At 39.4% G+C, this 16,432-nt stretch overlaps 1 protein-coding gene across 1 annotated transcript; it reads left to right on the top strand.

Moving 5' to 3' along the window:
- The first annotated feature begins 503 nt into the window (after positions 1–503).
- LOC130910560 (sodium-dependent neutral amino acid transporter B(0)AT1-like) lies at positions 504–15,412 on the top strand. Its single transcript, XM_057827975.1, has 12 exons — positions 504–773; positions 915–1,055; positions 3,447–3,584; positions 7,077–7,258; positions 7,345–7,455; positions 9,800–9,912; positions 11,253–11,381; positions 11,811–11,967; positions 12,038–12,242; positions 14,145–14,304; positions 14,964–15,126; positions 15,203–15,412. The coding sequence occupies exons 1-12, from the start codon at positions 575–577 to the stop codon at positions 15,410–15,412; spliced, it is 1,908 nt and encodes a 635-aa protein (XP_057683958.1). The 5' UTR covers positions 504–574.
- The last annotated feature ends 1,020 nt before the right edge of the window (positions 15,413–16,432 follow it).

Genomic DNA, 16,432 nt, shown 5'->3' with positions numbered 1-16,432 from the left:
AATCAGTATGATAATGCTCGTCATGGTTAGATAAGATTTACTGCATTTAAATAGTGAAGAAGCTCCAATTGGAAGGTCATTTATTTATTTCATTTAAATTTCAACAAACACACATTTTGCTTTAATGGATCATTTATTTTGAGTTACTTTATGTAAAGGTACCAATTCAGGTGCAAATAAAATAATATGTAGAAATAGGCGTTGGCTTCCTTTATTTGTTGGTAATGTTTTTTACTGTATCTTATCATCACATTGACCCTTTGCCTCACAAAATGATGTGCATCAAATTTATATTGACAGTGCAAAGTGTCTGTGATCATGTGATGCATTAACCATTGTCAAGATGGTGACACCTTTTTCCTCTTAAGCTTGCTGACATGACATAATGCAGCATTTGGACAACGAGCTGCTCATATCTGTACTTCAGGTGCCACGGGTTGCAGTAAATACCTTAGTCCCTCTATCGGAAGTACACAGTGTAACTTATAAGACTTGAGAGAGGAGGACACTTGACAGGGAAGAGAAGGTGAGCCTGCCAAAAGCGACTACAAAACAAAACGGTGAGAGAGTCACCATGAAGCTGAAGCTACCAAATCCAGGACTGGATGATCGGATCCCTACTCATGGAGAACTAGAGAAAATGGAGTTGGAGGAGGCAGGAGATAGACCCAAATGGGACAATAAAGCTCAGTACCTGCTCACCTGCGTGGGGTTCTGTGTGGGGCTCGGCAATGTGTGGAGGTTTCCTTACTTGTGCCAAAGCCATGGAGGAGGTAAGATGCATGTTTGGATGTACTAATACATTTCTTTGTTTTGTTTTGTTTTGTTTTTACTAAAATGTGTTCTATTGTTAGTATAGGTAATAAAACTGTTTCGAAAAGCATTGAGAGTGTTGCTTGATTGATTGATTACAGGTGCTTTCATGATTCCCTTTTTAATCCTTGTGGTTCTGGAGGGAATCCCTCTGCTGCACCTTGAGTTTGCCATTGGACAGCGTCTGAGGAAAGGAAGCGTTGGTGTGTGGAGGTCAATTAATCCTTACTTGACTGGAGTTGGTAGGTAAAAACTATGCAGAATTGCTGTACAGTGAACCCCATCTATTCACTAGTGATACGGAAACACAGCACAAAGCACTACAGTGGGGGCAAATAAGTATTTAGTCAGCCACTAATTGTGCAAGTCCTCCCACTTGAAAATATTAGAGAGGCCTGTAATTGTCAACATAGGTAAACCTCAACCATGAGAGAATGTGGGAAAAAAAACAGAAAATCACATTGTTTCATTTTTTAAAGAATTTATTTGCAAATCATGGTCGAAGATAATTATTTGGTCAATACCATAAGCCAATACATTGTTGTGTACCCTTTGTTGGCAATAACGGAGGCCAAACATTTTCTGTAACTCTTCACAAGCTTTTCACACACTGTTGCTGGTATTTTGGCCCATTCCTCCATTCTGATCTCCTCTAGAGCAGTGATGTTTTGGGGCTGTCGTTGGGCAACACGGACTTTCAACTCCCTCCACAGATTTTCTATGGGGGTGAGATCTGGAGACTGGCTAGGCCACTCCAGGACCTCGAAATGCTTCTTACGAAGCCACTACTTTGTTGCCCTGGCTGTGTGTTTGGGATCATTGTCATGCTCAAAGACCCAGCCACGTCTCACCTTCAATGCCCTTGCTGATGGAAGGAGATTTTCACTCAAAATCTCTTGATACATGGCCCCATTCATTCTTTTCTTTTTACACAGATCAGTCGTCCTGGTCCCTTTGCAGAAAAACAGCCCCAATGCATGATGTTTCCACCCCCATGCTTCACAGTGGGTATGGTGTTCTTCGGATGCAAATCAGTATTCTTTCTCCTCCAAACACGAGAACCCGTGTTACTACCAAAAAGCGTTTTAGTTATTGCAGATTCTGTCTTCCCAGGCTGGTGCAGGTCTACAATTTTGTCACTGGTGTCCTTCGAAAGCTCTTTGGTCTTGGCCATAGTGGAGTTTGGAGTGTGACTGACTGAGATTGTGGACAGGTGTCTTTTATACCGATAATGAGTTAAAACAGGTGCCATTAATACAGGTAACGAGTGGAGCCTGGTTAGACCTCGTTAGAAGAAGTTAGACCTCTTTGACAGACAGAAATCTTGCTTGTTTGTGGTGACCAAATACATATTTTTCACTCTAATTTGGAAATAGATTATTTAAAAGTCAAACAATGTGATTTTCTGTTGTTTTTTCCACCTAGCCACGTCTCATCTTCAATGCCCTTGCTGATGGAAGGAGATTTTCACTCAAAATCTCTCGATACATGGCCCCATTCATTCTTTCCTTTACACAGATCAGTCGTCCTGGTCCCTTTGCAGAAAAACAGCCCCAAAGCATGGTGTTTCCACCCCATGCTTAAAAGTGGGTATGGTGTTCTTCGGATGCAATTCAGTATTCTTTCTCCTCCAAACACGAGAACCTGTGTTTCTACCCAAAAGTTCTATTTTGGTTTCATCTGACCATAACACATTCTCCCAGTCCTCTTCTGGATCATCCAAATGCTCTCTAGTGAACCGCAGACGGGCCTGGACGTGTACTTTCTTCAGGTGGGGGATACGTCTGGCAGTGCAGGATTTGAGTCCCTGGCGCCGCATTGTGTTACTGATAGTAGCTTTTGTTACTGTGGTCCCAGCTCTCTGGAGGTTATTCACTAGGTCCGCCCTTGTGGTTCTGGGATTTATGCTCACTGTTCTTGTTATCATTTTGACGCCACGGGGTGAAATCTTGCATGGAGCCCCAGATCGAGGGAGATTATCAGTGGTCTTGTATGTCCTTCATTTTCTAATAATTGCTCCCACAGTTGATTTCTTTACACCACATGTTTTACCTATTGCAGATTCAGTCTTCCCAGCCTGGTGCAGGTCTACAATTTTGTCTCTGGTGTCCTTCGACAGGTCTTTGGTCTTGGCCGTAGTGGAGTTTGCAGTGTGACTGACCAAGATTGTGAACAGGTGTCTTTTATACCGATAATGAGTTAAAACAGGTGCCATTAATGCAGGTAACGAGTGGAGCCTCGTTAGACGTCGTTAGAAGATGTTAGACCTCTTTGACAGCCAGAAATCTTGCTTGTTTGTAGGTGACCAAATGCTTATTTTCCACTCTAATTTGGAAATAAATTCTTTAAAAATTAAACAATGTGATTTTCTATTTTTCCACATTCTGTCTCTCATGGTTGAGGTGTACCCATGTTGACAATTACAGGCCTCTCTAATCTTTTCAAGAAGGAGAACTTGCACAATTGATGGTTGACTAAATACTTATTTGCCCCACTGTATGTTTATGTGCCTTAACTCTGTAACACACTTCGAACTAGTATATCACAAAGCTGAATGTACAAGGGTTCCCTGTAGTGGCTTTCTATTAGAACCATCCAATGGCAATCGGGCCAATGGTGTCATATCATTGCAGGTATATCATCTTTGATGGTGTCCTTTCTGGTGGGAATGTACTACAACACTATCATGGCTTGGATCATGTGGTACCTCTTTAACTCCTTTCAGAGTCCTCTGCCATGGAGCCAATGTCCCCTCAATGCTAACCGCACAGGTATGGCCCAAATGTTCAACTTAATTCTTAGTTCAGGTTATTCAATGATTACTGAATGAGTAAATCAATCATTTGCACTTAAAAATGTTTCTGAATTAAGGGTTACATAAACAATGAGGAATAAAACCAACAAACACATATAATTGTAAAATTATGCAAGGAATATACGAGGCAATAAAATCCATTCAGTTCTTTGGGTTGAAATGTGAAGGTGTGTACCACCTCATGACAATCTGCCATAAACACCCAATTCCTGTCATTCACTGACGTGACTCATAACCATCAGCAAGATTTTTTTTTTCATTTTTGTTTAATTACACCATTTTTCTTTGAAATGGAGGTAATTAACAAGGTCACCCTAGAGCAGGGGTCCCTAACCTTTTTTGCACCACGGACCGGTGTGAATTCAGTCTTTTTTTCATGGACCGGTGCTCTGTCAAATTTTGCACCCTTAAAAATTTTGCTCCCAAAGCTTTTATGGCGGTGAAAAAAGCCCTCTTTTATATGCAGTTGGACTCTCAATGTTATCTAACGGTGCTAAAAAAAAAACTATTCACATCGTAAACATATATGTGCAACACGAAAATGGCGTAAATTAATGCTTTAAGACACTGCAAAATCGTTAAGTGAGAGAGCTGCGTGCAATTGTTGTGTGCAGCTAACATGGCAAACGTGAGTTAATTTTCCTGTCTTTAAAGAAAGTTTGTAGTGTGTACTTTGGAATCACTGCATTCGCGGTCATTTTTAACGTTACATGCATGCCAAATTTGCCAGAACACCGGCAATGTGCGGCAGAAAAATACAGCAAATATAAAATAACATTTGTTTTAGCCCCGTCGTGTTAAGTACAGGGAAAATACAACTCACCCGCTGAATCAGTGGGAGGCCTGTGCTTGTTTCGTTGAGACGAGATGGTCCCGAGATGGGGGAGTGAGAGAAGCCCGCTTCACAAAGATACGATGTAGATACGATGTTGGAAATTGTAGCACAGTTTTCAGTGCTCTCCTAGCGATGTCAGCATATTCCGAAATGACTTTAATCCAGAACCTCGGTAGAGTTGTTGTCTCAAATGTACGTAGGTGGAGGTTAAAGTCGCCGTGAATTGCAATCTCTACAACCTTATATTCCTGTTGCACAGACATGCTGGAATCACTCGGTTTATTGACATACTGGTCACGAATCCACACCTTCGCAATTCGTGGCATAGTAGCATAGATTTTGTTTTCTTCGAGGTTGTTGGCTCATCTTCAGGCTTGTCAAGTGCCCTTTTCCCCGTAAAAAATCTGTCCAAAGACGTCTGTTTTTCAGTCATTCTAGTGTGGGGGCTAATTATTTCCGGGAAGGAACAAATGTGATGCTCCCGCCCTACGTCATACATCATTATCGAGGACAAGCGCACATAGATATACAAAACAAGATGTACTGCTAGCAGTCCAATCAATGGATTTCTATGACGACATTCTATCCTGTAGTATTATATCTAGAGTAGATAGGGATATTGGTTTGTTAAAGGGCACACGTCAAAGTTAATTGGGCCAGAATGCAGTCGTTTATAAAATATTATTTATGTGGGGCCTGTAGCAAATGTGCCACGGACCGGTACCGGTCCGCGGCCCGGCGGTTGGGGACCCCTGCCCGAGAGGATCTTACAATATCCTATGATTATCGTTATAGTATATGTCCATTTTGGAAGGGTGCAAGCTTCAATCTTCTTGTAGAATTAGGGTATCTTAATAGAATACAGTGCCTTGCAAAAGTATTCGGCCCCCTTGAACCTTGCAACCTTTCGCCACATTTCAGGCTTCAAACATAAAGATATAAAATTTTAATTTTTTGTCAAGAATCAACAACAAGTGGGACACAATCGTGAAGTGAAACAAAATTTATTGGATAATTTAAACTTTTTTAACAAATAAAAAACTGAAAAGTGGGGCGTGCAATATTATTCGGCCCCCTTGCGTTAATACTTTGTAGCGCCACCTTTTGCTCCAATTACAGCTGCAAGTTGCTTGGGGTATGTTTCTATCAGTTTTGCACATCGAGAGACTGACATTCTTGCCCATTCTTCCTTGCAAAACAGCTCGAGCTCAGTGAGGTTGGATGGAGAGTGTTTGTGAACAGCAGTCTTCAGCTCTTTCCACAGATTCTCGATTGGATTCAGGTCTGGACTTTGACTTGGCCATTCTAACACCTGGATACGTTTATTTTTGAACCATTCCATTGTAGATTTGGCTTTATGTTTTGGATCATTGTCCTGTTGGAAGATAAATCTCCGTCCCAGTCTCAGGTCTTGTGCAGATACCAACAGGTTTTCTTCCAGAATGTTCCTGTATTTGGCTGCATCCATCTTCCCGTCAATTTTAACCATCTTCCCTGTCCCTGCTGAAGAAAAGCAGGCCCAAACCATGATGCTGCCACCACCATGTTTGACAGTGTGGATGGTGTGTTCAGGGTGATGAGCTGTGCTGCTTTTACGCCAAACATATCGTTTTGCATTGTGGCCAAAAAGTTCAATTTTGGTTTCATCTGACCAGAGCACCTTCTTCCACATGTTTGGTGTGTCTCCCAGGTGGCTTGTGGCAAACTTTAAACGATAATTTTTATGGATATCTTTGAGAAATGGCTTTCTTCTTGCCACTCTTCCATAAAGGCCAGATTTGTGCAGTGTTGTCCTATGGACAGACTCTCCCACCTCAGCTGTAGATCTCTGCAGTTCATCCAGAGGGCCTCTTGGCTGCATCTCTGATCAGTTTTCTCCTTGTTTGAGAAGAAAGTTTGGAAGGACGGCCGGGTCTTGGTAGATTTGCAGTGGTCTGATGCTCCTTCCATTTCAATATGATGGCTTGCACAGTGCTCCTTGAGATGTTTAAAGCTTGGAAAATCTTTTTGTATCCAAATCTGGCTTTAAACTTCTCCACAACAGTATCTCGGACCTGCCTGGTGTGTTCCTTGGTTTTCATAATGCTCTCTGCACTTTAAACAGAACCCTGAGACTATCACAGAGCAGGTGCATTTATACGGAGAGTTGATTACACACATTTGGATTCTATTTATCATCATCGGTCATTTAGGACAACATTGGATCATTCAGAGATCCTCACTGAACTTCTGGAGTGAGTTTGCTGCACTGAAAGTAAGGGGGCCGAATAATATTGCACGCCCCACTTTTCAGTTTTTTATTTGTTAAAAAAGTTTAAATTATCCAATAAATGTTGTTCCACTTCACGATTGTGTCCCACTTGTTGTTGATTCTTGACAAAAAAATTAAATTTCATATCTTTATGTTTGAAGCCTGAAATGTGGCGAAAGGTTGCAAGATTCAAGGGGGCCGAATACTTTTGCAAGGCACTGTATGTTTGATTGTTCAGTTCATCTTTAGCAGAGATTTTGCATTTAAATATAAAAGTCCCACATTTTTGACATATTTTGTTATTAGAGGTCAAAGAAATGCCTTCATGGTAGGATACCATTTTGATGATTTCCTTTCTATAGGTCCGGTGGCTGAGTGCGAGCGCAGTAGCACTGTTGATTATTTCTGGTACAGAGAGACCCTCAACACGTCAGACTCCATCGAGGAGTCTGGAGGTCTGCAGTGGTGGATGGTGCTCTCCCTGATTGCCGCCTGGACGGTTCTCTATGTTTGCTGCATCCGTGGGATCGAGACCAGCGGCAAGGTCTGAACATTCCTTCAATGTGTAGCTTTTGTGCTGTCACAATTTATACTCGTACTGTGTTTGATGCGTGTTTTTATGTGATATAGGCTGTATACATCACTTCCACTCTACCATATGTGGTTCTGACTATCTTCCTCATCAGAGGGCTTACTCTTAAAGGTTCAGTGGAAGGAATCAAGTTCCTCTTCACACCAGATGTAAGTATCGACGGTAAAATTATTTTTATTACAATTATTATCTTTCAATCCTAAAATGATTTCAATGTGACTAAATATGTATTTGTTTTGAAATGCATACTTTAGAGGTTGAACAGTTATCCACTTTTTGGTACTGAGTCTTGCCCTGAAAAATGGTTAAAAGACAGTAAAGCTCTGAATGAAGCTCTTGAACATACTTATACATGTTCTCTGGCACATAAAGCCCCTTTCAGACATATGCTGAACACCGGTTAAATCCCGGGATTTAAATGGGTAACCCATATGCATAGACTTGATAATGATATTGACAGGACACAATCCCCAGACACTGTGCCACGCCTTCAAGTAGGGGGCCGTCCCACACTCCGCTTCAATCGGTCGAAGGCGGTCGCAGTTATTCCCAAACACATGCAGCAATCTAATGTCGGATTTAGGTTGGGAAAGTATGAAAGCTGTACCGCATACAAACAGGAAGGTTTGTCTCAGGAGTGATTTGTTCGAGGATTCAAGGTAATTATTATATTTTTCACACAATGCATTCGTTTTGAAACATGAAAAAAAATCAATGAGAGAAATTAACTCCCACGGCATTGGCGTCATAATTCACAATATTATCGTAAAATAAATGCTTCCTGCCCGTTTTTTTGCTATTAACCAATAACCAAGATTGTTTTACGTTGATATCTATAAATAATTCAGAGGTTTAATCATTTATTCACAAGTTGTGTCCTAGTATAATTCCAGGACTTACCCGGGACAGCGAATTTTCAATGTAAAAAGCTCTTTGTGGTGATAAGGCAGTGCCACATTTGACATATTTACGTCAAATAAATGCTAACTACCCGTTTTTTTGCTTTTAACCATGATTCGAGACTGTTTTACGTCCATATCTATAACGAATTAAGGGATTTAAGCACATATTCACAAGAATTTTCAACGTAAAAAGCTCTTTGTGGTGATAAGGCGGCGTCACAGTGGCTTAAAGACTAGCAGCACATTTGACATATTTACGTAAAATAAATGCTAACTGCTAACTACATTTTTTTTTTTGTGCTTTTCACCAAGAAAGTTTTCATACCTATAAGGAATTCAGGGATTTAAGCATTTATTCACAAGAATTGTCAGCGTAAAAAGCTCTTTGTCTGTCTTTCCACTCGGTCAGCTTAGGCCCCCTATTAATCGGCCCGCGCTCGTGTCCCGTCAATAAATTATGAAGTCTATGCCTTATTTCTGAAAGCAGTTTCCCAGGTCGACTGACATGGAGATGACATGGACATTAATCGGGTTATGTCCTAGTGTAATTCCCATGACTTACCCGGGATGCAGCAAGTTCGAAAGCAGCTGTTTAATTCCCGGGTCACAACTCGAAGGCTGATGACTTAAATATCAATGCGGGCCAATTGTTCATTTCCTCTTTCTACGCAGTAAGACGAAAAACGGTAAACAAACATCGCATTTATCAACATGGCAAAAGACAAGATAGCAAAATTAAACTGGTACATATGGAGATAAAATTGCTACTGGATCTTAGAGCCGAAGAAGAGACAATCCATCGTCCATCTTTGGAAGTGTGTGGTTTATTTTGTTGCCGATGTCAACCAAAAATGACATAATGTTATAAAATCCTGTCCTCCCCGCACAGAGAGCGGCAAGTCCCCAACATGGAAAGTGTCCAACCTGGGTAACTCCCGGGACATCTCCCCATATCTGAAAGCCATGACACGAGTAAATCCCGTGTCACCTAACACGGGAATTTAGAGGGATACAAGTCTGAAAAGGGCTTAAGACAATACTTGTACATTTGTTAGAGCACAAAACAACAAATAGATGAATTTTCAGCAAATAACATAGGAATATGGTTGAATATGTGACTCCGTAAACATTGAGTTGTGAAAAAGTGGAGAAACACTGTGTATGGTTTTAGAAACTGTGACACATTCTAGAGCTTGAAAAAAAAGAGCAAACTAAAACTAGAACAAGAACACATCCTTTGAGGGGAGATGCTTTCGTTTCAATGCTGCACTATGCTATTTATATTTTTCAGTGCTATAGGCTCACATTTTCATTTTCAAGGCTGGATTCATTAAACCTTTATCATAAAATGAATGCCGCCCTGATAAGAGCTCTCGAATATTATGTCTGCACGGGATCTATTTTTATTGAGCTATTACACTTTATGATTCCCCACAAAAGGGCGGTTTGATTTGAGAGTATCACATCAAAGATTACAATTTTGCCGTGTAATAATCATGAGCACGTTTTAGCTCACGAGCAGGGAGCTTTGTTGTAGATCACATAATTGGTGTGTTTTTCATTTCATCAATGTAAGATTTAAATATCCTAGGTGGACGAGTTGATGAATCCAGCCACGTGGTTGGACGCCGGTGCGCAGGTGTTCTACTCCTTTTCCTTGGCGTTTGGAGGTCTAATTTCTTTTTCGAGTTATAATTCTATACAGTGAGTATTAAACATCCTAGCAGAATAAAAAAAAAAATATATATATATATATATATACAGTGGGGCAAATAAGTATTTAGTCAACCACTAATTGTGCAAGTTCTCCCACTTGAAAATATTAGAGGCCTGTAATTGTCAACATGGGTAAACCTCAACCATGAGAGACAGAATGTGGGGGAAAAACCAGAAAATCACATTGTTTGATTTTTAAAGAATTTATTTGCAAATCATGGTGGAAAATAAGTATTTGGTAAATACCAAAAGTTCATCTCAATACTTTCTTATGTACCATTTGTTGGCAATAACGGAAGCCAAATGTTTTCTGTAACTCTTCACAAGCTTTTCACACACTATTGCTGGTATTTTGGCCCATTCCTCCATGCAGATCTCCTCTAGAGCACTGATGTTTTGGGGCTGTCATTGGACAACACGGACTTGCAAGTCCCTCCACAGATTTTCTATGGGGTTGAGATCTGGAGACTGGCTAGGCCACTCCAAGACCTTGAAATGCTTCTGACGAAGCCACTCCTTTGTTGCCCTGACTGTGTTTGGGATCATTGTCATGCTGAAAGACCTAGCCACGTCTCATCTTCAATGCCCTTGCTGATGGAAGGAGATTTTCACTCAAAATCTCTCGATACATGGCCCCATTCATTCTTTCCTTTACACAGATCAGTCGTCCTGGTCCCTTTGCAGAAAAACAGCCCCAAAGCAGGATGTTTCCACCCCCATGCTTCACAGTGGGTATGGTGTTCTTCGGATGCAATTCAGTATTCTTTCTCCTCCAAACACGAGAACCTGTGTTTCTACCAAAAAGCGTTTTACCTATTGCAGATTCAGTCTTCCCAGCCTGGTGCAGGTCTACAATTTTGTCTCTTGTGTCCTTCGACAGCTCTTTGGTCTTGGCCATAGTGGAGTTTGCAGTGTGACTGACTGAGTTTGTGGACAGGTGTCTTTTATACCGATAATGAGTTAAAACAGGTGCCATTAATACAGGTAATGAGTGGAGCCTCGTTATACCTTGTTAGAAGAAGTTAGACCTCTTTGACAGCTAGAAATATTGCTTGTTTGTAGGTGACCAAATACTTATTTTCCACTCTTATTTGGAAATAAATTATTTTAAAATCAAACAATGTGATTTTCTGTTTTTTTGGTTCCCCCCCTCCCACATTCCGTCTCTCATGGTTGAGGTTTACCCATGTTGACAATTACAGGCCTCTCTAATCTTTTCAAGTGGGAGAACTTGCACAATTGGTGGTTGACTACCGGTAAATACTTATTTGCCCCACTGTATATATACACTTGTATTGTTCACAATCTTATTTATCGTGCTACAACAGTAACAACTGTGAGCAAGACGCTGTTCTCATCTCCATCATCAATGGCTGTACATCAGTATACTCTGCCACTGTCATCTACTCCATCATTGGCTTCAGGGCCACAGAAAAATATGATGACTGCATCGCAGGGTGAGTAGTGATGCTGTCTGTGGCATTTGCTGGCACATGCCAGGCTGCAATGCTGGGGTGCAGTTAGAAAATAATTACAGTACTGTTAATCGTTGGCATTTGTGTGGGAAATTTGCGCCCCCTTGTGGAGTTAGTATCAATAGAAGGGCGGCAACAGTGATCTAATATGCAAATTTTTCTATTAACGCGATGAAAAATGTGTGTGTGTGTTTTTTTTAATTCTCTGTTTACTTAGTTGTGAATGTGCCTTGCTATTGCGGTATTCTTAGTTATTTATAATTCCACCAACTTAGTAAACATTTACACTTTAACTCTGGAGTTTAAAGATTAAACTTTTATTTTGGTTATCGACAGGTGTGGGAATAGTCTTACACCCCCAATGCAGAGTAATGTTTGCTTGCTATTTAAATGTATTTTTCCATTTTGTAGAAACATCCTGAAGCTGACAAACGCCTTCGATTTAGCTGAGAGCAACATCACAGAGAGCAACTACAATGACATGCTTCTTTACCTCAACCAAACAAGTCAAGATATTGTTAAAGACTTACACATACAGCCATGTGACATGCAGTTCTTCCTCAGTCAGGTCCGTAGAAAGTTTCTGGACGTTATGACTTGATTTGAAATGTGCTAATATTTGGTAAATTCTTTCACAGGGGGTGGAAGGAACCGGCTTGGCCTTCATCGTTTTTACAGAGGCTATCATAAAGATGCCCGTTTCTCCAATCTGGGCTGTACTATTCTTCATCATGCTCTTTTGCCTTGGTCTATCGACTATGTTTGGAAACGTGGAGGGAGTTGTTGTACCGCTGCAGGATCTGAAATTGTTGCCCAGAAAGTGGCCTAAAGAGGTTTTTTGTGGTAATTCTCTTTTATTTTTTATATACCCAAACAGGGCACTCATTAGATACACTAAATATGGTGAAATAATGATGATCTCATTTAGTTTATTCACTAAATGTGAAAGAGGGGTATTAATGTTAAACACAGAGGTATTACTTTGTTGTATGAACGTCAACAGGAGTAATACAATTGCAAACTGAAGTGAAAGACATTCAATTATTCTGGCTGCCGATACAGTAAATATCACAAAGATTGATGCAAAAAAAAAAAAAAAAAAAATATATATATATATATATATATATATATATATATATATATATATATATATATATTTTTTTTTTTTTTTTTTTTTAAATATATATATTTTTTAAAATATATATATTTTTTTTTTTTTTTTTTTTTTTTTGAAAGGATCCTTTTAGAATAATGACATACAGTGGTACCTCTACTTTCAAAAATACAGTGGTACCTCTACATACGAAGTTAATTCGTTCCAGGACCTTGTTTGTAAGGCGTAATGGTTGTATGTCGAGCAGGATTTTCTCATAAGAATACATTATAATCCCATTATTTCGTTCCACAGCCTGAAAACCTACACTAAATCATTAATAAATGCTGCTGTCACTACTGCAAATAGCAATTACATAGACCAAAACAAATAAATTAGGAATAAAAATCAGAATAAAAATGTAATAGTAGTAAAAATAATAATAATACTGTAATAATGTAACGAATGGGGTTCTAATGTGGCGTATGTGTTTTGCGTGTTGTACCTGAACACATTGTGTGGCTGACTTGACAGAGTGAGTGAGGGAGCTGCGGCGAACAGTAGGCATGTTTTGTTGCACAAGTTCTGGAATAAATGATTAAAAACCTGACGAAGCTGGGGACTTTTTGGCGATGTTACAACAATAATAATTGTAACCTTAACTTATAAAGACTGGCGAATGGAGGTCGGACAAGGACCGTCGAGATTCTAGACATTGTACTCGTCAAGTCAGTTCATGGACGCGCCCACCAAGCTCATATTTTTGTATCATTTACATGGTAAACCCCACATTTTTCTTTTTTTTTGCCACCTGCACTAACATTCTTGGAACCCATGTTGATTTCTCTCACTAGAAAATCCGGTGTGTGGTCTGGAAAACAAAGTAACTGCGGCGCTGTCATAAATCGTCATATTTCGAGCATGTCGTCGGATGTAGAAACAAATGGCGAGTCAAATTTTACGTCGGATGTCGTAAAGATTGTGTGTCGAAGCAATCGTATGTCAAGGTACCACTGTAATTGGTTCTGGAAGTAGTTTCCTAACCTGAAAATTCTATAAGTAGAGACTTGTTTTCCAAATAAATGCCCTGATCCATTCCAAGCCCCCCAAAATTCAGACATAAATCTTTTATAATGCATCAAAACATGTAACAAATACATGTTACAATTAGATTATTGCGCAATAAACATAATAACAGAGTTGTGCGTAATTTAAAAAACCAAGAAGAGAGTCAAGAATAAAAGTTAATGCACTCATGTAAAGCTGTCAGAACACGGGGGCGAATGAAGAGGACGCTGTGAAACACATATACACACTCAGTACAGGACACTCTTAGCCAATTGAATGCCAGGAATGCTAGGCAATAGCCAATGGTAGAGCAGCTATGCTACGTTCAGTAAATTCTGGGAGCTGCAAGTACCGGCCCTACTGTATTTTTGCCTTCTTATCCGGATTTTTTTTTTTTTTTTAACAATGGTAAATGGTAAGAGCCAATATTTTCTGAGGCATGTCATAACCTGAAAATTCTGTATGTAGAGATGTTCGTAAGTACTGTAGAGGTACCACTGTATTCTGAGTGTGTACTGTACATACTGTACATCCAATATCTGGCATGTTAACACAAATGAATGAATATATGTCGCTTCTTTTAGGTGTGACTTGTGCTGTGTCTTTTGCGTTGGGGATCATTTTTGCCACTCGCTCTGGAAACTATTGGTTGGCTCTTTTTGATAACTTTGCCGGCTCCATACCTCTTCTGGTCATCGGCCTTTGTGAGATGGTCGCCGTCATCTACATTTATGGCATAGATAGGTATGTTCTGTCAGGAATTTATTGCTTCCTTTGGCTTAGCTCATTGTTTCTTAATGATTTATTCCTACATTTTTAAAAGCACAGTGATTAACTGGTGAGTTTAAGTAACTACTCTTTTTTACTTTTATATCGATAGCTGTTCCCGATGTAATTGTTTATTTTTATTTTTTTGTATTTCTTTTAAATTCATACTCATATCCAGTTGCTCATATTTCCATATATTGTGCTGTTGGGTTGCAAATGATTCACCCATACTTTAATTGATTGTATAAAAGTCACATGGAAAATATAAGGGGTGTAAAAAGTCTACACACCCATGTTCGAATACCAGGTTTTTGTAATTAAAATACATAAATAATTTCAAAACATTTTCACCATTATTATTATCTACAAAACACAACTGTATTAAAACACATTGGGAAAAATTATGAATAACTCTGACCACTGCCAAAACGTAAATAAAAACAAACCAACGAACATATCAAAGGTCATTTGCTGTTTTTCGTTAGTTTTACGAGAGATTTATGGACCCGGTTCATGTAACGGTGTCATTCTCATCCATGCTCATGTTGCTTATTTGGTTTTATCTGATAAAAGATCATGTTATATGACTGTTATCACACACACACTGCACTCAATTTATTATTGCTTCCACACAGGTTTAACAAAGACATTGAGTTCATGGTAGGGCATAAGCCCAACATCTTCTGGCAGGTGACATGGAGGGTGGTTAGCCCACTTATTATGGTCATCATCCTGGTATTTTACTTCGTGACACAGATCACAAAGTCTCTCACGTACTTGGTCTGGGACCCAGAGTCGGTAAGTGTCATGAAAGGTCTTCATTGCTCATTGTTCGGCTGATCAAAGCGTTTGCTTTCTTCGTTTGGCATCACAGGAGAGCTTCCCGACCCTGGAAGAGCGCCCGTACCCTCCCTGGATTTCCATTATTGTTTTCATCTTGGCCGGAGTTCCCAGTTTAGCCATTCCGGCTGTTGCACTCTTCAAATGCTTCCGGAGGAAATGCTGCAAACGGAAGGACAGCAGTGATGACACAGTGAAGACCATCTCTGGCCAAGTTCAAATGAATTATGAAAATAAGTATTAACCAGGTTTTATTTTTGTCTGGTTATTGTCATTATTTTTTTATTAAACAAAATGTCTTGTAAAACTTTCTTTTTTTAAGCCACAGTGCTGTTAATATTTGTCATTGTGCTGCTGGATTATTGTATTGTTTAATACTTTGTGTACATTCCTATCTATGCGTGTTTAATGTAGAGCTTTTGTTTGAATAAATGTGTAAATAATAACCTTTTAACTCTGAAAGATCAATAAACTTTTTGTATCATATCATTTAGTAATCTTAACTGTAGTTTGTGTGTATTTTCCAAAATGAAAGAAAACATTTATCTCTTGCTTCTGGTAAATTGCCTTATGGTTTGTAAACTTTTAGGCTTGCCTTTTTATGGTTTACAAAGTACAACATTTTTGAGTCGGTCAGAAGAGTGCACATTCTCCAAACAGCGAAACAAGGAGGCCCTAGTACGTTCTATGGCTTCTTTGTTAAATCTTGCGAAAGGATAATGAACTAAAACACAGTGAAAAATACTCATTACGCAACAATGGCTAAATGCAAAATAATGGATTATTCAGAAACGGCATTTTAGGAAGCTCTGATGAAAATCCAATTGAACGTCTGTGGAAGGAGCTAAAATCACCCTGTAATCCTAAAACAACTGGAGCAGTTTGGTCATGAAAAGTAGGCCAAGAAATCTCATTGAAATTTACCCCAAAATATTTTTATCATATTTAAATAAATGTTTATATCAAATACAGTATATATATATTTTTAAACGACTACTGAAGGGTTTTGTCCACCTACATAAACGTAATCTTTCCTCAGAATATTCCAAAACGATTTATAGTAGAGTTGTTCGATAATAAATTTTTAACCAATAACCGATATCCCGATATTGTCCAACTCCAAAAATCCATTACCGATATCAAACCGATACCGATATATGAGGTCGTGGACTTAACATATTATGGCTAATTGCATAAGCTGAGTCAAGGGGGAGTGGGGGACAGGGCCCCCCCTGGTGGGCGAAAAGTGTCATTGTATATAATT

The sequence above is a fragment of the Corythoichthys intestinalis genome, chromosome 22, assembly GCF_030265065.1.
Source record: "Corythoichthys intestinalis isolate RoL2023-P3 chromosome 22, ASM3026506v1, whole genome shotgun sequence".
Lineage (NCBI taxonomy): Eukaryota > Metazoa > Chordata > Actinopteri > Syngnathiformes > Syngnathidae > Corythoichthys > Corythoichthys intestinalis.
This window is presented reverse-complemented; position numbering and strand designations above follow the sequence as displayed.

Coding starts and splice junctions, on each gene's coding strand:
- LOC130910560 (XM_057827975.1), top strand. CDS start 575: ATGAAGCTGAAGCTACCAAATCCAGGACTGGATGATCGGATCCCTACT. Junction 11,382..11,810: donor TATGATGACTGCATCGCAGG/GTGAGTAGTGAT, acceptor TCCATTTTGTAG/AAACATCCTGAAGCTGACAA. Junction 14,305..14,963: donor TACATTTATGGCATAGATAG/GTATGTTCTGTC, acceptor GCTTCCACACAG/GTTTAACAAAGACATTGAGT.